Below are 22,498 nucleotides of genomic sequence, written 5' to 3' on the forward strand. Positions count from 1 at the left end.
CTGCGCAGCCAGGGGGCTTGAACCCACAGAGCAAAGGAATGCTAGCTATCACGATGGAAGAAGACTCGCACCAATATTTCCAGGAGAAAGTGACGAGAAAGTAGCGGTTCTACAAACTAGGGTACACGATGCAGACCAACTTCAGCACAACGCATTTTACCGCAACGAAAGCGCAAGCAACAACCGCGTCCGCTTGCCCGAGTGCGAATCGTCAAGACCATGAAGCTCGCTCCGTTTGCTGTTATCGCTGCCATTGCTGTCGCGAGCGTTGCTGCTGCCGACCAACCAGCTCTACGGACGGCAGCTACGCCGGTCGAGGCGGCTCCTGCGGCCGCAAAACCCGTCGGTGGGGACCAAAAGGAGCAGTACTGGGGCTGGGGAGGACCTTGGGGTGGCATGGGCTGGGGTGGCGGCTGGGGACGCGGCTGGGGCGGCCTCGGTTGGGGTGGTATGGGCTGGGGATGGTAGAACAAGCAACTAACACTGGGCGAGACACCACCACGATGCGCATTTCGCCCGATGTACCCGCGTTGGGGACTGGGAAATGGCTTGAGCTTTCCATTCAAGTTGCCGGCTTAATTTCACGCTAAATGAACACGATGAGTTCCACTGCACGACCTGTAGTTGTTGTTTGGTTTCACATTCTCCTTCATGAATTTTAAACTGGAAGGTAATTTTCCCAACGCAGTCAACTTGTAGCGATTATTTACCTTGCAATACACGGTGATTTTTAGACAAGTTACACTTCTACACAAGTAAAGCTTTCATATGTAGTGAAAGCTTCACCGAGAGCTGTTATTTTATTCTCTTCCGACAAACTGGCACTCGGGTGTGACCATAGCCTTGTCGAAGACACACGACACATCTTCTAGACTGTTGCTTCCTAGGAGTGTGAGCATTGGGGTCAACATGTCGGCTCGTGTTTGCAACCTCACCACTTGTTCACTTGAGTTGTCCCACCCAAAAACGACAGAGCCGCGCATGACGAGTCTCTGACCTAGAAGCTTGGCAGCTAATGGCGACCACGCACCTCCTTCTGCTCCGCCATTTCTGTCGCTATTCAGGTGTGGAAATGCGTAGCGAAGGGTGTTGTTGTTGATAGTGACGGTAATGGTGACGCCTGCAACCAGTGTACCCGGAGCCAGCACATTCAGACCGTTCAACACCAGGTTAATATCGCCGAAGTAAAGAGCAAAGAGCTTCCAGTTCTCAATGTGCGCTTCCACACCGAAAGATGAACCGTTAGCCACATCTGGAGCCAATCTTTCTCGAAGGAAGCTTTCTGCTGCCGCATGCTGGGTTGCCGGTGACGACACGAAGTGACAAAAGTGTCGGAAGTACGTAGGCGCAAGAGCCCAAATGGATGGCACAACCGCTGGAAGACGAATGGGTTCCAGACGGCGTAATTCCAGTTCTTTGATCTCGGATTGCAGTTTGGTAATCTTTTCTTGGACATCACCCTTGGCCTTCCGCTGTTTTTTCCTGTAGCGCGCTTGGTTCACACGGCAGCGTTCTCGGTGCTGAATCTTCTGTTTCAAGGCTTCTGCGACGATCACAGCTTGCATCTCGGCGGTGATCGGATGTTCCGCTCCTTGAATCGTTTCAATGAGTCGGTTCGCCGTCTCCAAGTCCGATGCCCGAAAAGTCTGGTGCCTGCGACCCGTTTGCGCATCAGTCTGCTCCATGAAATCGATCACTGAGGAGAGCGCTCTGCTGGCTGAAGATACTTCGTCACATGCGTTTGATCCCTCCCTGGGAACGTTTGTGGGAGCTTCTGCCGTGACTTTCGTGTAGGGCGTTTGTTGGTTTGTTGGTCGACGCTTATATGGCGACACTTCTTCGCCGTCTTCTCTCCGGTTCAGAACAGCGGCGTCAATTGTCCCTCGACTACGAGACGGCCAGGCGCGTTGCACGACGCTACCGATCACGTTGTCACTCAGCGCTGCGCCATTAGTAGGCGGGCTGAGGGCGTAGAAGTTCATGGAAGCGCGGAGGAAACTGGTTGAGGGGTTCGGAGACGATTGCGGTATCACAAAAGAGGGAGTAAACGATAGCCGGTCTCGGCAAGATTTGACCATCTGAACTGTGCGTTGGCTGTGACTAAGCCGTGTTTAGTCACGTGGCCGCAAGTTGCTTTGCGCAAGATGAGCGTTGTATGTGATTGGTAGAAATTATTTACCAATCTACCGGTATGTATAAAATCGGCGCGTAGCACGAAATTCAGGCGAGTTGGCGTGCTCCTAACATAGAAAACAGAAGAGAGTTGTTTTTAACTATATGAAAGAAATGTCCCCCTGGACGGAATGGCGGCGATCACAGTCAAGAACGTGAAAAGCAGCAAACCGAAAGAAGCAGCGCTTGGCGTAGCCTCCACTTTCCCAGCCCACGACAGCCCTCGCTTCTTTTTATGATGACGAATAAGTTTTAGTAGTGTCCTCCCGTACGCGTGCGATGTCGAAGAGGCCATTCTTTTCTGAGCTGCCCCCTCCCCCACATTGCTGAGCAGTCATTGATTAGATCCACGACACAGCCCTGTTTCCTTCGCATGTGTCTCACGGCTCATTACATGGTCTGTCCCTCCCTTCGGATGCGGAGGAGTGCCCATAAATCAACCTCAACCAAAGCAACGTTGCAGATCAGTGTTTAAAATATCATTATTGTGTATTTCTGAGGCTTGGCAAGATTGTTCAGCATTTCAGTCCAGTTACTGGGGCTGAGTAATTTGCCACAGACGAGACGCGAACAACAATTTATGTCCACTTTTGAAGTTGCAATGGCTCCAGCACTTTTATAAATGCAAGCCCGCGCGGTGCAGGGAGGTGCCATGCTATTATATCCTAAGTACATGTATGTACCAAAATCAAGCTCCACCTCCAGCGCAAGAGCAAGTACAGTCGTTAGACCGTCACTTGACTAAAAAGCGAAAAGGAAAGAGGCATGCCGCTCTGCAGTACTCGACAGGGTTGATAGAAGAGGCGAAGGGCCGAGAGGACAAACCCATGGAAGTTAGCCTCGTCCCCACTATTTGTTCACAGACTCAGAATCAATGAACGCTGGGTGAATGATTTGAACTGCACGCTGGTAACGCTAGTGGCAGTTGCTAGTCTTTAATGCATTGCAAGCCCACGTAGCTATTCGACGTTTGTTACGGCTGTGGGGACGTTTATTAAAAAGGAAGATTAACTTTATTGTAGCAAGTGTCCAATTCCTGCAGCCAAGCCTCCTTGAAGCAATTGATTGTCCGCTTACCTTTGGTCGACCTTATTTTCAGCCCTAAAGTAGTACTTCTGAAGACATGTATTACTACTCGTCTACTGATAAAGTGCAATTATCACCATCTGAAAAAATAATCCCAGTGCTGATGGTGGAAATTCCTATCCGTTGACGTACGCAGTGTTTGGTCACGTGACACCTGTACGCTACGAAGGCAAGTGGGTGAACCTTCGTGCAATATCCATCACAAATTCTCGCACTTAACTGAGATGGACGACACAAGCAACACGAAGGCGCTTTATTGTTTTCAGCAGGATATTTTATTCAGCAACACTATGACTATTGGTTTTGTATCTGTCTCCATCCTTATCGATCATTCCTTTTGCAGGGTATATTTGTTTTCGCAGAATCTGACCACCGCTCGCTCTGAAATAAATTTCAGAGAACATGTAGAAATGCGTGATGTGCACGGCATGACAACACGAACTCGTCATGTAAACTTTTCAGACGTCAGGACTTTACCAACCTACAGCGAATCCATGCGTGAATCACGCTCAGTCCCCGCCACAAAGGTGTGGTTGGCGCCACCCACAGGAGCGCCACATTCCGGACAGCGAGTTTGCTCCATCGCCATTCCGCACTCGCCGATCGAATACGAGTGGCCATTCACGCATCGGTACCAGTGCCCAGAGCCTTGAAACTCTTTCTGCATGGCAATTTTGATCGTTTTCAGCTCTTCCGGAGAGACATTCTGATAGAATGTGACACTTCGGGCTCGCTGTGTAATGACCACCATCTTTTGCCGAAGTACGTGGAGGTCGTGGCCGTGCTTGTACGTAAAGGATGAAGGACTCGCCTCCAAGCTTCGGAGTTGCTGGTTTGCCTGAGAGGTCAAAACTTCCACTGCTTCCTCACGCTCCTTGCGCTCTTGCTCACTCTTCACCGACTCACTCAGTTTATCTTCAGCACTCGTGAGCAGTATTTGCACTAGCATCAGCCGAGCTTCACGACTTTGCTGCGAGAACGAGTTTGCTTCGAACTGAAAGACAGCTTTGCGTGCGTATTGCTCGGCCCGAGCTATTGACGCATTAACACCCAGCAGCGAAAGCTGCGCAGAGAGAAGATTGAAGTAGCCGAGATACGGGAACTTTGAGTCGGGCACTGGTAAAGTGCTGAGATCGATGTCCACGTCACCACCACCTTGGCCACCTTTCGCCCTCGTCAGCAATGCCACACAAGCCTCAAATGCTTTCTGGCATGGTGGCCTCTTCACACTGGCTCCGAATACACGAACATCGTGTCGTAGAGTTTTGTCTTGGGTAAGGTCACCGGTTTCAGCCGCGGCATTTGCACGTTCTTGTAGAAGCGCAAGCTTACGTTGTGCGTGGGAGATGAAGTTCTTCTCTGCAGCGTCGATTGCAGCTCGCTTAGTCACTCGTCCATACCGACGCAGACCGCGAATCGGCTTCTTGCAATTCGGACATTGAGGCGTATCGATATACCCTCCAGGTAGAGCTCCTCGCGGTTTTCCGTTGTTGTCGTAGTACGTGCTCATGTGAAGCGTGCCATCAAGCGTCGTCATCGTGTATACCATCGAACAACACGGAAGAACGAGAACGGGGTCTTCGGATGGATCGATCTCGCCGTACGTCTGAAAGAGAATCACATCGGCAACGCGGTCCTTTACATCAGCATCGCCACACACATGACAAAACTCTTGTGAAGGGCATTTCTCCCCACAGACACTCGGACACTGGTGTCCACACGAGAGCGATTTCGTGCATCGCTTATCGCACAAATGGCGGTTGCAAGGAGCGCCACAAGGCAGAGTACATTCTCCATAGTGCTCACAGCTCCAGCTGCACGGCTCAGTGCACGCAGCACAAGGATCACTGCACGGATGGTTGCAAGACCCATGCTCGCAGCTAAACACGTCACAGGTACGCTGGCACGGGGGGCAAGCTGACTTCCCGTGGCAAATTCCACGGCACCTGTGGCTGCACGGCAGCAATCGTTCACACTCTTTTTGACAGTCGCCATGCTCGGTAGCCGTGATCGGGAAGTCTGGCTCCGGTTCTCCTTCACGAGCCTTGAGGGTGTTTTCAACGCACTCACTGCATTTACGAGAGCAGGGGTGGCCACAGGGAAGTGCTGCATCACATTTTTGCGTGCATTTGACCTTCGTAGTACTGCACGTAACACGCTGCATGTGTCCACACGCAGGGACGAACTTGTCGACCATCGTTTTACATTTCAATTTCGACGGCATTTTGTCCTCGAAGCAGCGCCCATTGTTGTATACATGGCCACAGGGGAGAACGATGGAACCAACTTGAACTTCACATCGGCCACATGGATCACCGCAAAGGCCAGGGCATACGTGGCCACAATCTTCTTGCAGTCGTGGACATGGTTGTGTGCAGTAGACAGCAGTGTGAGACGGCTGGTCCACGTGACACAGTTTAGGACACGCATGCCCGCAACGAGGAAGACGTCTTTCACAAGGACGTAGACAACCGCCATCAGGGGCCAGCAATTCAAACGATTTCGGATTCGTCGCAACACGCTGGTCACCAGGGTGGCGTTGGCAGTGTAATGGTAAGCCATTGCCATAGCATTCGTCACTTTGAAGTTGATTCAGTACGCGCTGCCACAACGGCGATTTCGCATGTAACAAATCGCCGTGACCCACGAGGATCAATCCATGCTTAGCTCGCGAAAGAAGCACGTTAATCCGATTCGGTGTTTTGAGGAAACCAATTGTTCCACGACCGTGAACATTCGTACTGCTGCGTACTAGACTCACCAATATGACAGTTGCCTCCTCTCCTTGGAAGTTATCGATGGTGGCAGCACGAATGGCATGTGATAGCTCGCTCTTGGTGACCCCCAAGGCACCAGTACTGTCATGCCGGATCTCTTCAAACGCCGGCATGTCGTCGTCGTTGTCTTCATCGCCATCAAACGTACGCTGAATTTCCTCCAAGTCTAGTTCGTTCAATTCCAGCACAAACTGGCCTCGAAGCGCCGTCCGAAGCTTCATCAACTGACCCACATAGGGTGTGAGAATGGCAATATCCCTGGTGTGGTAGCCTTGTTGCAGAAGATACTTCAGGGTCGCGATGAGGTACGCCACTTCGTATTCATTCGAGTGGGATCGGGCTGATGCCCCCAAAACTGCAGACGTTCCGTCCTCAGGGTGATTATGATTCACGAAGAACACGTTCTTGTCCACACCAAGCAGAGGTGGGTACTCGAGCGTTTCGCGCGCATCGCGGACTTCCGGGTAGAAGAGCATGCGTATTAACTGTGAAATTTGCGGACGCATCCGGTGCTGCTCCGTCAACATCCAGAACGGCAACCCTGACGTTGGAGCAACTAAACGCTCAAACAGCGATACATCCAGTGCAAACCTCATGCCAATAGCACTTTCCACACTGAGATTGTACTCAGCAATGTGCGGGCGTAGTTGTTTGTGGTCGCCAATAAGCACGAGCTGTTGACAAGCTGGCGACAAGCACGCCATGAGCTGCGCCTCGAGTACTTCTCCAGCTTCTTCGCAAATCACAACAGGAGGCGCGACGGCAGCGATCTTTCTCTGATTTTTTGCTACGCCTGTGGTTGTCATACCAATAATTTGCACACGCTTCAGCACTTCAACATCTGCTTGCTCTTTCACTGTCTCAATCTTCTTCATCGTTTCGCAGTAGGCCTTCTGAGCATTCACAAGCTCTTCAACACGACCAGTTCGCAAAGCTCCAACCCATTGTGCAAGAGCGTTACGCCGCTTTGCAAGACTCCACACCCAGACATTAGAATTGTTCCTCCAATTATTTGCACCTTGACGCTGGTGACCTCGACGTTGAAAGGCGTCTAGATCCTGACCCTGAATCCAGTACTCCAGAATGTCACTGCTTCCAGCAATTTTCCAGTCATCATCGTATAGCTCAGCGCTGCGCTCAGCAAAATAATCGTATTCATCAGGATAATTAGTCTCAAGAAACCATTTCAACGATTTCCAGGTTGGGTGATGTGCATCCGCATCCAGCTCTCGCAGCGCTAACGCGATAGCATCAGCATTGGCGTCAAGTTTCTCATAGAGTAGCTTCAGCTCGTAGCGCTGGAATGACTTAGGCAGTTTGTTCAGATTGTATTTTTCCAGTCGCGGTTCCTTGCATTGGCCTCCGATACGCACGAGACTCGTGATGCCAACATCCAAGAGATGGCACAAGAATTGATCCAGTGCGTGATTTGTGTAGCACACAATCAACACAGGCGACACATTTGCCTCCACGATGATCCGCGTAAGCATCGACCCAATGAACGACTTTCCACTGCCAGGAAGTCCTTGGATGCACGCTACTTGGCTGCTCAGTGCCTCTACTAATGCCTTTGCCTGGTCCCGTTCCAGTGTTGAGTAGCGCACTAGTGCCGTTTCACACGCTTCACGAGAGGTTTGTTGAAGCGGATGAAGTCGTAGTTGCTGTGGAACAGCATTTGGTGCTACAGGATGGGTTCGAATTACTGAGCTCAGGTCGAAAGTGAAATCATTTGTCAAGCAGTACATGGGAGACTCCATTCGAGTTTCCCCTTGGGTTGCCGGAGCCTCTGGTGCCAGATACTCCAGAAAAGGCATGGTGGCCGGTTGAAGCGATTGCAATGCACGGAGGACTGGCTCATACGCGACGAAGAACACCTTATTGAACTCCAACAACAGCATATGCGGAAGATTTGGCTGGTGGTTTCCTCGTATAGCCGCCGTTTGCTGCCATCGCTCGAGAGTTGCGAAGTCTTGAGTTTCAAATGGTTGCAAAGTTACTTCCACGGCATTCTTCACCAGTTTTTCCAAATCTCGCTCAACAATTTGGCAAAACACCACTTGCAAGGCGCCACCGGCGTACGTCACTAGCGCAACCATCCCATTGAAGGGCAGCCTACCAGTCTTTTCCCAAAGCTCGATACGGCTTTGTTTGTCATCTTTCTTCTTGGACTTGGTTCTGCCTGTCATTTCGGCTGCAGACGGCTGCGGGAAGAGTACATCGATACAAAGCCCATGACGCTCTAAACGACGACTTCTCTCTCTCTCGCCTCGACTATCCGTGTGCCGCAAAGGCATAGTAGTCTCGAATATTGGGTAGACGTTATAATCCACATCTGCATCTCGCAAACGACCAGCACCAAGATTCCCACGGGTTTCAGCAAGTCGGTGCTCAAGATCCTGCAAGCAAGACCGAATCGTACCGCACAAATCCTCTCGATACAGCCGAAAGTGCGTGTCCACCCAGCGCTCTGGTCCAGGCGGTAGCCAATGCGCATTTTCATGAAACTGGTAATTGCCAGGTAGCAACGGTGGCTCGCGCGATAAGCACTCCTCTGTTGTCGGTAGCAACTGAATATCACGGACATCTCGATGGTCGTTGTCGTGGCGTCGGCCAACGCTACCGTCCGATAGTACTGCTTCTCCAGGAGTGCCCACTTCGATAACGTCCCATGGTTCCGGTTCCGACCGATCTGACTTTGATCTCTCTTGTGCCTCCCTTCTCAATGCAGCGCCGGTTTGCACACCACGCTCACCACGACGAATCATCTTGTGCAAGCGCTTCACTTCTTCCCGCATCGTCTTCAAGCACAACGCCGAGTCAAGTGGTGAGTCGCTCTCTTGGGTGTTACCCATCCACTCGGTGGTCAACACGTCGACGTAATTCACCGCCTCCTGGAAGGCATTCTCGTAGATGAAGTCCTTGAATTTGTTGCCTAGCATGTACAACAGCCGAATGAACGGGAGACACACTTGCGTAAAGCACAAGGGAGCATATTTCCGGCCTTCGGTATCTCGTAGAAAGCTCGCGTGAGACATCATTCGGTCCTCAATACTGTGGCGCTCCACAATCTGCTCCAAGTGCTCCAGATACAGTTGAAAGAACTGCACATGTGCTGTATGCAGGAACGAGTACACATAGTTTGCTTCCTCCATGTGTTGACTGACCATCTCCATGCGTCGCATGGTCAACATCGTCATGAACGGGACCAGTCCTCTCTGGAATGACACCATCTCCCGTTGTCTACCAGCGTCGTTCGAGTACGTGAGATCCAGCATTTCTTGAATAAGCAGAATACCGCGTCCATCGGTCTTGCCCAGCTCCCTCACAAATTGAGGAGCCAAATTGTCTTTCGTCAGTGCGTGGAGCCCAGAGTTGACAAAGTTCAGCAACTGCGTCTGGCTGTTGACCTGCCACACTTTGCTGGGGTCTTGGGTCATCAAGAACCCTTTCCAAAGCACTTCCAAGCGGTCAGCACCCGGCCAGAAGCACACCAGCACGTCGGAAGGACTCGAGAAAATGGCCCCCGACTCCAATTTCTCGGCCAATTGAGTCTCCAGCGTCTCCAACGAGAAAGGGGACGTGGCCACAGAAGACTCGTCAGTGTCCCTCTGACGCCCGCCATTGCTGTTTCTAGAATAATTGGTTGGATTTCTTTGTGAGCCTCTTTCGACCCTGCTACTGCCGGTTGAGTGGGAAAACCTGCAAGAATCCCCGAATTTGCACTTCCCAGTGCGCTGGAAGGCGAAGCACACGCCCATTTTTGCGGCCGTCGACGGTGGGTTCCTGCGTCTTTCGATCCTTTGTAGGCTGTTTGTTGACTTGTGCCCGACGAGGAAAATCTGGGAATGGAGCGGATTGTGCACCGCTTGTCATTTTCGAAGCACTGACGTTTATGGATGTATCCATTTATGTTAATGGATACATTTGTGCAAGATAAAAAGTGTTTGATTTGGATGTTTGATTTACAACATGCACAGACGACGCACGCGGAGGCCCCCGCGCGGTTACTTACTGCTTCTTGTGCATCATGGCCTCTTCTTCCGCAGCCGAGTACTCTGGGAAGTCGGAGGATTCGCAGAAGTGCTGCTCCATCCCGGCATTCAATTCGCCCTGCGCGAGAGCATGCGCGTCCATGACGGGCGTCTTATGCTTGATCCGAGGCAGCACCTGCGACAGAAGCGTGTCCTCCATGGGCGAAAATTCGGGAAACACCGAGGACTCGGAGAAGTGGCTGGATGCCGCCCCTTCCAACGTACCATCAATGCCAAGTTCGGCCGAGGCCGCAGCGCGGTTAAGACTGGCGAGAGTGGAGTCCTTGGGCTGGATGCGAGGCACGGCCTCTGACAGCAGCGTGTCTTCCACGGGTGAAAACTCAGGAAAAGCTGAGGCCTCCGAAAAATGGCTCGACGCCATTTCCTCCAGAGTCCCGTTGATGTTCAGCTTCGCCGTCGTTGCGGCGCGATTGAGGCTGGTCATCGTGGAGCTCTTGGGCTGAATTCTTGGTACAGCTTGTCCCAGCAATGTGTCCTCCATGGGCGAGAACTCAGGGAAGGCGGACGATTCGGAGAAGTGGCCGGTTGCCACCTCTTCCAGCGTGCCTTCGAGACCCAGCTTGGCTGAAGCCGCGGCGACGTTGAGGCTCGTAAGAGGAGGCTTGACAGTCTGCAGGGCCATGAGCAGCGTCCTGGACGCAGAGATGCCACGCGCGAGCAGCTGGCGCTGGAAGGCGGGCGAACGAACGAGGCGCAGCATGGCTGATAAGGGTCCTGTTGAGGCTTGGCTTGGACTTGGGGTGCTGGGCACGAGGTGGAAGCGGAAATGATTCAGCTTCGAAGGCATGCTACGAGCAATTTGCACGAGGTCTGTCTGCGCGCATAGTCTATGCAACTTCAACTAGAGAGGTGGTGTACCGTCACCTGATGTCGATCGCTCGCGTTTTTCGCCATCCCCATACGCACGTCCATGACACTAGTGGCACACACTGTGGCCTCCCGCGGCGAGCTCAACGCCGCTTTCTTCCGCCCACCAAGCAAGCAAGGCAACGGCAACAACCGCGATGGAAAACACACCCAACGCAGCCGGAGAAAAGCCCGTTGTTCAAAAACGAAATCCATCCGCACCTCTAGCCAATCACAACTCGGCCACCATAAAAGCAAAGTCTCTTCAAGATCGTTCATTTCCGATTCTGCCTCGTGTAGCACAAGTGCCAAAGCCCCTCAAGCCCAGTCCGGCCATGCTGCGCCTCGTCCGCTCGCCTGCCTTCCAGCGCCAGCTGCTCGCGCGTGGCATCTCTGCGTCCAGGACGCTGCTCGTGGCCCTGCAGACCATCAAGCCGCCGCTAACGAGCCTCAACAACGCCGCCGCCATGGCGCACCTGGAGCTGAACGGCACACTGGAGGAGGTGGCGGCCAGGCACTTCTCGGAGGCCTCGGCCTTCCCTGAGTTCTCGCCTATGGAGGATGCGCTGCTGGGTCAGGCCGTGCCCCGCATCGAGACCAAGATGCCCGTCATGGACGCGCACGCACTGGCCGAGGAGGAGCTCACGCTCGAGATGCAGCAGCACTTCTGCGAGTCCTCGGACTTCCCCGAGTACACGCCCGCCGAGGAGGAGGCCATGATGCTCAAGACGATGTGAGCCCCGTCTCATGTTGAAGTTGGTTGTGTGATCAATTGCTTTTGTAAGTTGCATGTCACTATCGGAGCCGGCAGATACTACACGAGTATGTATGCATCTATCTGGTGAGAGAACGTGAGCTGGTGTGAGTGCCCACGACTCGGCAAATATTAATAAAAATGGTGTTTTCAGTTGATCGCTGCGTCTTGTGTGGTGTGTGAACTTTGCAGTCGCAGAGAAGATCTCGAGGATTTGAGGATTGGACGAATCCTCGTGAAAGTGGCCTTTAACCTCAGGGATCTACGTTGTCAATAACTCGAAAGAAAGCAAGAGTACTTGCCGGTTCCGAGTGGACAATTGGGCCATGTGCAGTTCTGGTGGTGTGCAGTCTGCGAATCCGGAAGTTGCGAGGATTCACTTCTCTACCTAACTGCGCCAACATGTTTTGGATCGACATGAAAAGAGCAATTCACTGCCTCCCTCGTCAAAACCCCGTGGCAATAGTGGCATCATCATGCCGTATTAGCCGCTAGGTCCTCCAGCTTGGGAAGCTCCTCCAAATGAAGGGTCCCAGATCGGCAGGCAAATCGTCAACAGCTAGCCTGGAATCCGCCCCTTTCAAGCTGCAACTTCTTGCTTGGAGACTCTGACTCGCATTGTTTTTTCTTCTCCCTGATAATTAGACTGATTGAGTTCCGCGCCGATGAAATCTTTTCTGGCAAGCATAACATACGTTTTGCAGCAACTACGGGAGTGCAGCGCTAATAACATTATTTATAGGCGTTGAGTGCCTATTATACAGGCAGCTGTGTTGAGAAACGGTTCGGCCAAGCCAGTCGTGGTCTATTGCCGAGACGGACTGGAAGAGCGAGTCTGCAGTCTAAGCGTTTGAAATGCCGCAGGCCATCAACGAGTTAGATGTCGACTTCGAGGCACAGGTACGTTGACACCGACGCCCGGTTTGACTTTGGAAGTGGTGCTAACACGTTTCTTGGTGGTCGGACTTGAACTGGTAGATTCAAGAGATCAAGCGATTGATTTCGTCTTCAAAAGATGTCGATCGACGCACAGCACTGGAGGAACAGCTGCGAGAATTGGAACTACAACGGATCCAAGATGAGCAGGAGCAGCAGCAGCAGGAGAAGTTGGAGCCTTCATCTGCTGCGTCCAGGAGGAAAAGTTTCCGCCCGACAAGCGCCAAACCGCGGATGTCGACTCTGACCTCGCTGGCTGAGGATTCTGAGGTTGTCCCGACATCATTTCACGGACTGGATGCCCACCGCATGGACGACGCCGGGCTCTCACTTGTGTCGGACGTGTTCAGCAGTTCTTACGATGAGATTTATGGTCCAGCGAACGTGCTGGAGAACGGCAGTCGCACGTTCTGGGTATCCAGTGGTATGTTCCCACAGTTTCTTCGGATCGTACTGCGCGAGCCCAAACACGTTACGGCAGTCGAGATCACATGCAGGCATGTTACCAAGCTGCAGCTCCGAGCTTCGCCTACCCGAAATGTGGCTGTTAATCGGATGGCAGTAGTCGGAGAGCTGCAAGTGAGTGCAGCAGACAGCGGGAAGCTGGACACACACAGATTTGCGCTGGCAAGGCGTGCATCACAAGACGACGATGAAGAGAAGGGAGGTGAATTCAACGAGAAAGAAAACACGGAGCCTGCGGTCGAGGCAATCCAGATAGACATAGAGAGCGGCTATAGCGATTTTGTATGCGTGTATTTTGTCCGCCTTCGTATCGCGAACACGGGAGGGATAGCAACATAATATCCAAATACGACACGCACATACGATAGGACACCAACCAGGATCCAAAACACCATTTTTATTCAGTTGTTGCTTACCAAATTCAGCGAACATTTTTGTTCTCGCGCGAAACATTCAATCAAACGCGTAACCACCACACTAAGGCATCGCCATGTCTGCCTGGGTACGAAAAAAGTCAACAAACTCCATACCTGTGGTCAGGAAACCACGCGCGAAAGTTGGCTGAAGGCGGCGCTCCGGTGTCAACGGCGGAAGGAGGAATTCGGCCTCCACTTTATCACGCACACTCATAAAACCATCCTGGGGGTTCCGGTCAGGAATAGTAAACTCACGGATATGCATCAATGATAGCTGCGTTTCCGTCTCCGAGTTATAGTACTTAGTACCGCGCACATGCCTCACCGTCCCGATACACGCAGATGATTCGCCAGCATCAACCAAGTACCGACTAATGCGTACTTTGTCGCGCGTCTCGTCGTCACAGAATTCGATGATCCCGCGACCATCGGGTGCATTCTCGCAGCAGGTCGACAGCTTCACGTACAGACTGTCCGTTTTGGGCATATCAGTCGTGGTCGACACGTAAAAGCGAACGTCCGGCGTTAAGTCCATCATGTGACTTTCATCATCCATCTCTTGCCGCATCTTTAGAGTCGCGCTAAACCACCGTGACGGGCGTGTTTTGATCTTCACGAGTTGCAAATCAGACGTCAGCCTGATGTTGTACTCGAAGGACTGATGCACTATGGATACCTGGTACGTATCGGATTCTTCTTGCTCGACTAATGTCATGCCCAGACGTTTCTCCGCGTACTCCTTTGTCCATGGCGTGTGCTGTGGCTCAATCATCGAGTAGAAGGAATGCGTTACCCCCTTGTCTCCTCGCGCAACCTTATCTGCTTTCTGCAAGCTCATCCGTGGCCGCCGCTGGCGTCGCCTTTGTCTCGCACCGCCACCACCGCCGCCACCATCACAGTCGAGCTCGCCCTCATCCGCATCAGCTTCCGATCCATCTTGCTCTTCGCCAGAATACTCTCCCCAAACACCCTCCGCTTCCTGGTTGTTCACTTCAGGTGGTATATCATTTTGATTCATCATGTTCTCAACCTCCGCTTGAGCGCGCTGCTTCTGCTTCGCGATCAAAACGGCCTCATATAGCTCGCGCGCAGTTCTGCCTCGCTCGAACTCGTCTTCCAACTTCTTGATACTTGCCAGCATTATCGTCTCCTGGGCGAACGAGCGTGGCAAGTTTATCAAATAGTGGTGTCCGAAGCGCACAAACGCTTTCGCCTCCGATGCACCCGGATACAAATGTTCGTAACGTGACAGTTTGATCATTTGCTGGATAAACTTGGCGCAAAATGTTGCGGCTGCATGCTCATACCACTGACGTCCGTTCATAAAGCAAATCAAGTGCGCTTGATGCAATGGATCCCTTATGTGATCGCCGTGCCGCTCTCCAAAATAATCCTGGAAGCCAATGTTTTCGTGTTGGGATTCAGCTCCCTCGAATAGCAGCAGGCTCGAACCTTCGTGATGGAAATTCCGGTTCGAGCGGTATGGCATGCGTGCCCCGAGCTCCTGTTCGATCACACGTATATGCTCTTCGATGCGCTGGACTGCGTCACCAGGTCCGATGATTTCAGCTACGTACAAGTCGGAACGCAGGGAGTTTGGATGAAATTTGAAACTCAAACGCGTCGAGCTGTTTGCTTTCGTTTCGAACAAGATCTTGCGAGAGAGAAAATCCTTCGCCGCGTGAATGCGTGTGCTCAGCGCGTGACTGAGTGTGATTCTGCTCGACTGTTCTTCTCGATGCGTCAACAAATACTTGATGTCGCCCTGCACGATCACTAACTGGTGAAGCGCGATGTGGCACTCAGACCGAAACAGCGTGACCGCTTCGGGTTCCAATTGGGTGTCGTTCTCCGGATCGAGCGGGTCTATAAATCCATAATCACGATCAGGTGTGGATAATTTTGCATAATATGAGAAGAATGAAAGGAGGACGTCAGCCGCTGAAAGCGCGGATACGTCCTCTTTTCCGGACACCAAGCGAGTAAGCAGCCCAGTCCAAAATGAAATCTCCGTATCAATATCGTTGGTCTTCAGAATGTCCTTCAACGTGATAGTACCAGCGCTGATCGGGTTCACGAAATTATGCTCCGTGCAAAACCGCAAAAATAACCAAATGAATCCCGTGGGCGAAAACATGTCATGACCACCGCCTGAACGTCGTCGAATCACTCCGACGCACTTGCCCCAACGCACCAAGAAGTACACACACGGCCAGAAAAAGTTGTATCTCTCCATGTATGTCCTAAACAAGCGCGTTTTCACTGGTCCGTTAGAAAGCTTACACATTTCGACAGACCACTGGTCAAATGAAAAAGACAAAAGTGGCACGCGGATATCATCTTTCAAATCAATGTTGCCATAGGATCCCGCCAGGGCCTTCGCAATTGCCTTTAGTGAGCCGCGTGAAGTTGTGCAACGAACCATCACATCCAAGTCAGATTGCTTTTCAAACGTTAGTAGTCCAGAAGAGCCGAAAAGAATGAGGTCCAGCTCTTTCTTCTTGAGAGTTCTAGGCATCACTGAGCGCAATGAACTCACTGCAACCAATCGATCAAACAAGTCTGCCAGCAACTCATCGGTGTTTGCTGTGATCTCGGCCAATATGCACAATTGCAGCTTTGGAATTGTTTCAGCGTATGCCGATAATCGAACGGGGTTCCACAGTTGGTAGTAATCTTTACCAATGTTTGCTTTCTTGATGGTCGTGAGCAAATCGATTACGATCCATGGAAAGCTTAAACTGCGTGTCGCTGCGTCAGAATCGTCGTAAGCGACAAAATAGCACGCCGCCGCAACCTTGAGGTTTTCACCAGGTGCCATTGCGGAGGTGTCACTATCGAATTGACTTCGAAACGACGTCTGGAAAGCATAAAATGCGTCCTTACATTGCTCACCGAAACGGAAATAATCAGCCTTGTAGACACTTTGTGGATCCACAATCATACCAGTAGCGAGCTCCGCCTCTGTTTGTGCTCCTGACATCAGCAATAAGGCCCTGAGACGTAGTTTGTACTGACGATATAACGTTCTGGCGTGATTTAGGTAGTCAGTGTAGCCTGTCGTCAGGAACTGGTCGTCACGCATCGGCATTTGAGTCACATTTTTTGTCATCGTTGTATCAAAGATGGCCTTGCAGCGACGAAACATCTTGCCCAACACCTTGCTGGACGGGTATGACGGTTTATCCTTGTTCTGCATAAAGTCTGGATAACTCTTGGGCGCCAGATTACGCACAATTTCCAAGTCCGCCTCGGACCGGAGACTATCCACTTGCTTTGAGCAAATTTGTGCAAGGATCTTGGCATTCTCGCCAAAGCTTCCACCACGTGACGCATCGCACAACGCTAGGTGAGCATTTGAAGCAACACCTAAGATATCGTCTTGGATAGAGTGCACGTAAAAATCAACTAGCCCTTCATCGTCAGTAGACTGGTGATACTCCCCACCCCGGGGACTGGTATCACCTCCAGATTCCTCGTCAAAAGTCATAGGCTCCTGAACTTGAGCTCTAGATGGAATCAAGCGTTTATCCCAAATGACCACGAACATGTCGCCGTCCAAATCTCCACCTGTACATTCGTCAGGATGGGGCCTCGGACCCTGGGAAGGAAACACAATACAGTCTTTTAGCTGACGTAGTTGCAGAGGCACATCTGCTCTGCAGCGAAGAACCCGAATATCGCCAGGGTGGTGACACGGACTACGATGAACAGCAACATCGATGCTATCCAGAGTAACAGCGCGATCGATCCCCGTATCTTCGTCAGTCTCAGAGTACTGAACAAACACTTCGCCGTACGCCAACGTCCCTGTGAAATCTGCCACACCCATCAATGTACGCCCTTTTGCGATGGGTATTCGTGCACGCATCACCGTGTTCGCGAGACGGTAATGATAAATGGTTCTAGCCAGCGACGATAGAAAGTCATCAACCAGAACCTTCACACCAAGCTGACCGATCAACACGTCGACTGACCAAATAATGCTTGGCGGTAACACACCCTTTAGCTCGAAATAAGCACCATCATTCGACGCGATGAATGAGCGTAGGTCACTCAAAAACTCTTCTTGCATCTCCAGAAATACTTCTTCGTTAATCCCGAGATCGTTCAATATCAGCACGCTTTGACGCGTGAGGTAAGCCTCAGATTTTCCTGCGCACGCCACTATTTCAAGCATAGTGTGATTGGACTTGAATTTTGACATACTTTCACGCAGTACCACGCTATCTTCACGGCTCACATTCGTATTGGCAAGATCAGATACCACCAACACACCTTTTGCACCTCCTAGACGGATCTGGAAAGCAGATGGGGTGTATCCGAGATGTAGAGTCTCTTTGATGCTCTCTGCTCCAATGAGGGCAATCTCACCGCACCCATCTGTGAACGTGTACAGCTCGTTCTCAATGTCTTTGACCGGATAATCGAGTACACTCTGGTTGACTCGGAAAGTCTCTTTGGTAGAGGAAAATGCCTGGCCGAGACGCTTCAGATATTTTGCTGGAGACGCCAATTGCGAAAGATCTCCAATCCACGAACGAACTTTATTGTGGTCAAGGAACGTGAATATCGCGCTGCTGTTGCGCACCTGACTAAGCGAGCAACCAAGAAAGCGAAACTTGTGGCCTCCTTTAACATGTGGGACTTCAATCCCCGCATTCAAAACATTCCGCACTCGCTCCAGAATCGTCCCGGACGTGTAGTCCAAACGTTCCATATTGTCATCGCGGAAGTACACGTACATAAAGTTTTCTGATCCCCAGTGGCGAAACACCCGATTGCTTGGAGCTGGGTCAGGCGGGCAGTAGACAATCCGAGACGGTGTCACAATGACTTTGTAGACACTGGCACTCACGTCGAGGTGCGAACTGGAGCAAAGTACCTCTAGCATCGGGCGCTCGTCATGTAAATAAGCCGAAAATTGATCCGCAATGTTGGTGCGACCAGGGTGTGCGTGGAATGATAGGAGAGCCTTTTCTTGAACTTTTTCATCAAGTTCTGTGAGCGCATCAAAAAATTCGGGCGGGAGGAACCCATTCGTGAAATGACTACAATCGGAAAGTAGACACTGCAGAGCATAAGCCACTGGAAAAGTAAAGTGGCGCTGAGTCAAGGCAACCGTTTGTTTGTTTGTCACTGGGATCTTAGTTTCACGTACTTCGACACCGAGCTTTGAGAAGAACACGCGAAGATTCCAAATATGAGACTTCGAATTGTCGGAGTGAGGTAATATTAAACAGTAGACGAGTGCTTGTGACTGGCATCTCTTGCATTCACGGTCATCGCCAATGTAAAAAGAAGGAGGGAGCCGAAAAGAGAGGTAAACCGCGGCAGCGATATCAGTCGAAGTCAAATCAAACCACACTCGTGGCTCACACAGCGCTCGCAAGTCAAATTCTATACGGCGGTAACCAAACGATGCAATCAAGCCGTCTGCTGCCATCTCTAGGCCACCAGTGTTACCAAAACTCTCAAGCTCCGTAAAAGCACCAGCAGGGGTCATTAATCCTCGGCGAAGTCCCACGTCGGCAATATTCTCCGCAAAGTTTCCACTCGCTGCACTCTCCATATCATCACTTTCAAACCTCATCCAGAATGATTCAGCCTCCACGAAAAAATCGATACCAGACGATAGCATGTTATACGCAACATAAATATCTTGGCTTGGAGGTGCCGCGAGAGTACACAAACCGATACGCTGGTCTGCTATTCTAACCGAGGCAAATGTGCTTACCCTTTCCAATATCGACATTTGTAGCTGCTTGTTCGCTCCCTTAAACACTCCACCTAGGACAATGTTGTATACTTTATCAGCCATCGAATCAAAATCCGCGCGCAGTGGCAACGTCAACTCTCCAACTGTGTTCACTGCAGTATTAGGAACAAGTTCTTCTGGGTACTCATTCATCAACCTTTCCACGGCAACCTTGGACTCTAGTTTTGAGGCAGCTGTATTAGCCATCGCCACCAACCGCTTTTCATTTTCCACGAGGCGTTGGTTGCGCTCCATTCCTACAGCAGAACAGAAGATGATGAATCTGCTGTCCCGGTGACGTGCTCGACCGCGACTCTGAATAAGGCTCGTGACTCCAACGACTCCGTCAAATTGAATAACAAGCGAACATTCAGGCACGTCCAGCCCTTCTTCCAATACATTAGTCGCAACCAATAGTCGGATGCGGCCTTGTCGAAAGCGGTCCAATGTCGGCCTTTGTTCCTCTTCCCACGACATTCCTTCATAAGAGTTATGTCCAACAAAACGTGTGGGGTTAAGCTCACGTAACACATCCAATGCTTCCATTGCTTTCGCTAGCAGAATTGCAGTTTTGCGGCGCCGGACAAATACGATTGCACGAGAATCATGATCGAAGTTAGTGTCCTGAATGCACTCCGCGACTAGGCGCACACGATTCGAGATGTCGGCCCCACTAAAGGTCTCTAGCGGGAAATTGATTAATGCTGGGCTCATTGTGTAGCAGTATGCCGACCTAATAAGCGCAAATGTGCGTTTCCCCTTTTTGGAAGATGCTGCTTCCAAATCACCGAAAATCCGCCGCAGTGACTCAGCAACGGCACCTGCGCCATGGATACTCAAGCTGTAAAAGCTCGACGCCACCTTTTGTAGGTGCTCAAGAATCAGTTCCAGGTCAGACAGCGGGCGCTTGCTCTTTTCAATGCCTGTCATCTCGACACCATTGCTGTTCCCCATTGCCTTCTTCTCAGCTTCTACACGTAAAAGTCGCAGCTTCGCAAGGAATTGGGACAGCTCCATGTCATTCGTGTCATAATTTTCCTCGAAAGGCATAACTTGGCCGCCCATTAGCCTCGACATTTTCGCATAAAATGACTCAATGTAGCGCTTGATACCCTCCCGGAGTTTTTGCTCTGGTTCACTTTCCTCCACAGTAACCCATTCCGCCTCCTTCGGGATAAAACTCGATTCCAAATCGTCCGCGGCGATTGTAGGGGAATTTACTGAGGCGTTGAATGCTTTGGCAAGCTTGTTCAGAGCTATCTGCCCCGATGTTTCACGTACTGATTCACCAAACGGTGAAGCCGTCAGTGCAAGAATGTGTGGGCGAGCCTGGAGGTCTACCGTAGCAATATTTTTCAGAAGTTCACAGTACGGGTGACTTCCAGTCGCGTGGTGTGCTTCATCAAACACCACCGTGCTGTAATCTGTGATTTTGGTGCGGCCGTTGAACATAAGATTCAAAAAGTACTGCGGCGTCACCACAATAGCATCTGTCTCTCCACCGATCTCAATAGGATCGCTGGTCGCCGCCGCCGTACGGCTGTGTTGCCCCGATAATCCAGACACCTCGAAATTTGATTCTCGTCGGATATAACCGGCTTGCTGCGACACCAACGGTCCTGTCGGTACGATAAACACCACCAATTTGTCGGGATTGAGATGCCTCATCTCTTCCATCACCTTAATCGCCACCAAAGTCTTCCCACACCCTACAAGCATAGCCAAGCAATAAGTTCACAAATCTCCACTTTCCCGTCAATTATATACACCTCGTACCGGTTGGTAGATACACAATAGTATTCTCCAGCAACGCTGACAACGTCAACTCCACCTGGTACCGTCTCAATTGCGACATCTTCGCTCTCGGACTAAAATGACTGCGAATGGAAGCTTCCGTCGGGTGCACCACCGGCACCACCACCTCCTCCTTCTCGCCCTCCTTCTCCCGTTTTTCCTCTTCAACACCCCCTGCAGCAATCAGCTCCTGCAGTTTCTGAATCCTAAACGGCAACTTCAACTCCTGCAGCTGCCTCAGGATCACTCCCCACTTCCTGGCCTTCGTACCCCCCGCCATCCCGTAGGGCGTCTGATTGTCCAGCACACAGGCACACGCCTTCGAGTCCAAGAGCAGCATCGGCTCGTCCAGCTCGTCCAGGAACCCCTCGGACGCAACTTTTGCATCGCATTTAACGCAGCACAACTCGAAGGGCAGCCGCTCCCTCTTGTACGCGTTGGTTGTGCGGATCTTGACCAACGCGATCTCGGGCTTCACGTACGCGTGGCTGTACACTCGCCAGCTCTCGCCCGTCTCCGCTTGGGGCTGCGCTTCGCGCTGCTCGTCGTGCAGCAGCGTCTTGTCGAGCGTCAAGTGGATCGCCGTCGAGTTCTCCATGAGGAACGAGAGCTGCGAGTGACGAGCCACCAGTGCGTCGCATCGCTTGCAGGCGACGCCCCACGCCACGTCGGCGCTGGCGGTAACAGTCATTGTCTCGTGTGGGACTTGCCGCGCGAATTCGAGAGTGATGTTCAACTGATGATCTGGGTTGTCAGTGATGGGCATGAGGTGGTCTCAGATTCAGGTTTTGGCGCGTCGTGATTGGCTGAGAACAACTTCAACACGTCACTACGGGCATCTACACTCCAGAACGATCAAATGAAGAACTTCCGATTTTGGTGCAAGCCCAAGCATTAACTAGTACTCGGCGCTTAACTGCGTTAGTCGCTGCTTGCAATTTCGTTGTTGTCTTCCGAGTTCACCGGAGGCACCTCCGCAGCAAGGCGGAGCTGCCGTCTCTCTCGAGCACGACGGTTCGACTCTCGTCTCCTCGCGAGTCCTGTCGTTCCAATGTGGTTCAGGTGTCGTAGATAGTCTCGGTAGTGTTCTCCGTCTGCTGCGCGAAGTGGATCCGATCGAACCTGCACGTTCGTCAGCGCCACGCACGCTCTGAAGTACATCTCGTACCTCTCCTCCTTCCAACGATACTTATCGCTGCATAAGGCCCACAGCGTGCAAAGCCTGCCAAAGTAGTTCTCCACAACGATCCGATCTGAGGTAATATTGCGGTTCGTAGTCTCCTCTTTCAGCGTAAGCGGGGCTGTAGGAAGGTAGCGCTTGGGGTGGACAACTCGATGAGTTTCGGTGAGGCCCAGATACCCTTTATCGGCTAGAATCATCCACGACGACGGATACATTTCATGGAGGGCCCGACATCTGGTATAGTTTCTTCGGATGCAGG

At 51.6% G+C, this 22,498-nt stretch overlaps 5 protein-coding genes across 5 annotated transcripts; 2 read left to right on the top strand and 3 right to left on the bottom strand.

The window, feature by feature from the left end:
• Positions 1-3,739: 3,739 nt before the first annotated feature.
• Positions 3,740-10,787, bottom strand: KRP23_13050 (NFX1-type zinc finger-containing protein 1; the record flags this gene model as incomplete). The annotated part of the gene is made up of 3 exons (XM_067883714.1): positions 3,740-4,894; positions 5,906-9,665; positions 10,048-10,787. 3 exons carry the CDS (start codon positions 10,785-10,787, stop codon positions 3,740-3,742), a joined length of 5,655 nt encoding a protein of 1,884 aa, XP_067739134.1.
• Positions 10,788-11,268: 481 nt separating this feature from the next.
• On the top strand, positions 11,269-11,670 carry KRP23_13051 (uncharacterized protein; the record flags this gene model as incomplete). Its single annotated transcript, XM_067883715.1, has 1 exon — positions 11,269-11,670. The coding sequence occupies one exon, from the start codon at positions 11,269-11,271 to the stop codon at positions 11,668-11,670; it is 402 nt and encodes a 133-aa protein (XP_067739135.1).
• Positions 11,671-12,542: 872 nt separating this feature from the next.
• Positions 12,543-13,427, top strand: KRP23_13052 (uncharacterized protein; the record flags this gene model as incomplete). Its single annotated transcript, XM_067883716.1, has 2 exons — positions 12,543-12,587; positions 12,666-13,427. The coding sequence occupies 2 exons, from the start codon at positions 12,543-12,545 to the stop codon at positions 13,425-13,427; spliced, it is 807 nt and encodes a 268-aa protein (XP_067739136.1).
• A 138-nt stretch (positions 13,428-13,565) lies between these two features.
• KRP23_13053 (RNA-dependent RNA polymerase 1) lies at positions 13,566-21,747 on the bottom strand (the record flags this gene model as incomplete). The annotated part of the gene is made up of 2 exons (XM_067883717.1): positions 13,566-20,971; positions 21,039-21,747. 2 exons carry the CDS (start codon positions 21,745-21,747, stop codon positions 13,566-13,568), a joined length of 8,115 nt encoding a protein of 2,704 aa, XP_067739137.1.
• A 230-nt stretch (positions 21,748-21,977) lies between these two features.
• On the bottom strand, positions 21,978-22,436 carry KRP23_13054 (uncharacterized protein; the record flags this gene model as incomplete). The annotated part of the gene is made up of 1 exon (XM_067883718.1): positions 21,978-22,436. The coding sequence occupies one exon, from the start codon at positions 22,434-22,436 to the stop codon at positions 21,978-21,980; it is 459 nt and encodes a 152-aa protein (XP_067739138.1).
• Positions 22,437-22,498: the final 62 nt, after the last annotated feature.

Source organism: Phytophthora ramorum (assembly GCF_020800215.1).
Source record: "Phytophthora ramorum isolate Pr-102 chromosome Unknown Phyram_PR-102_s0016, whole genome shotgun sequence".
NCBI lineage: Eukaryota > Oomycota > Peronosporomycetes > Peronosporales > Peronosporaceae > Phytophthora > Phytophthora ramorum.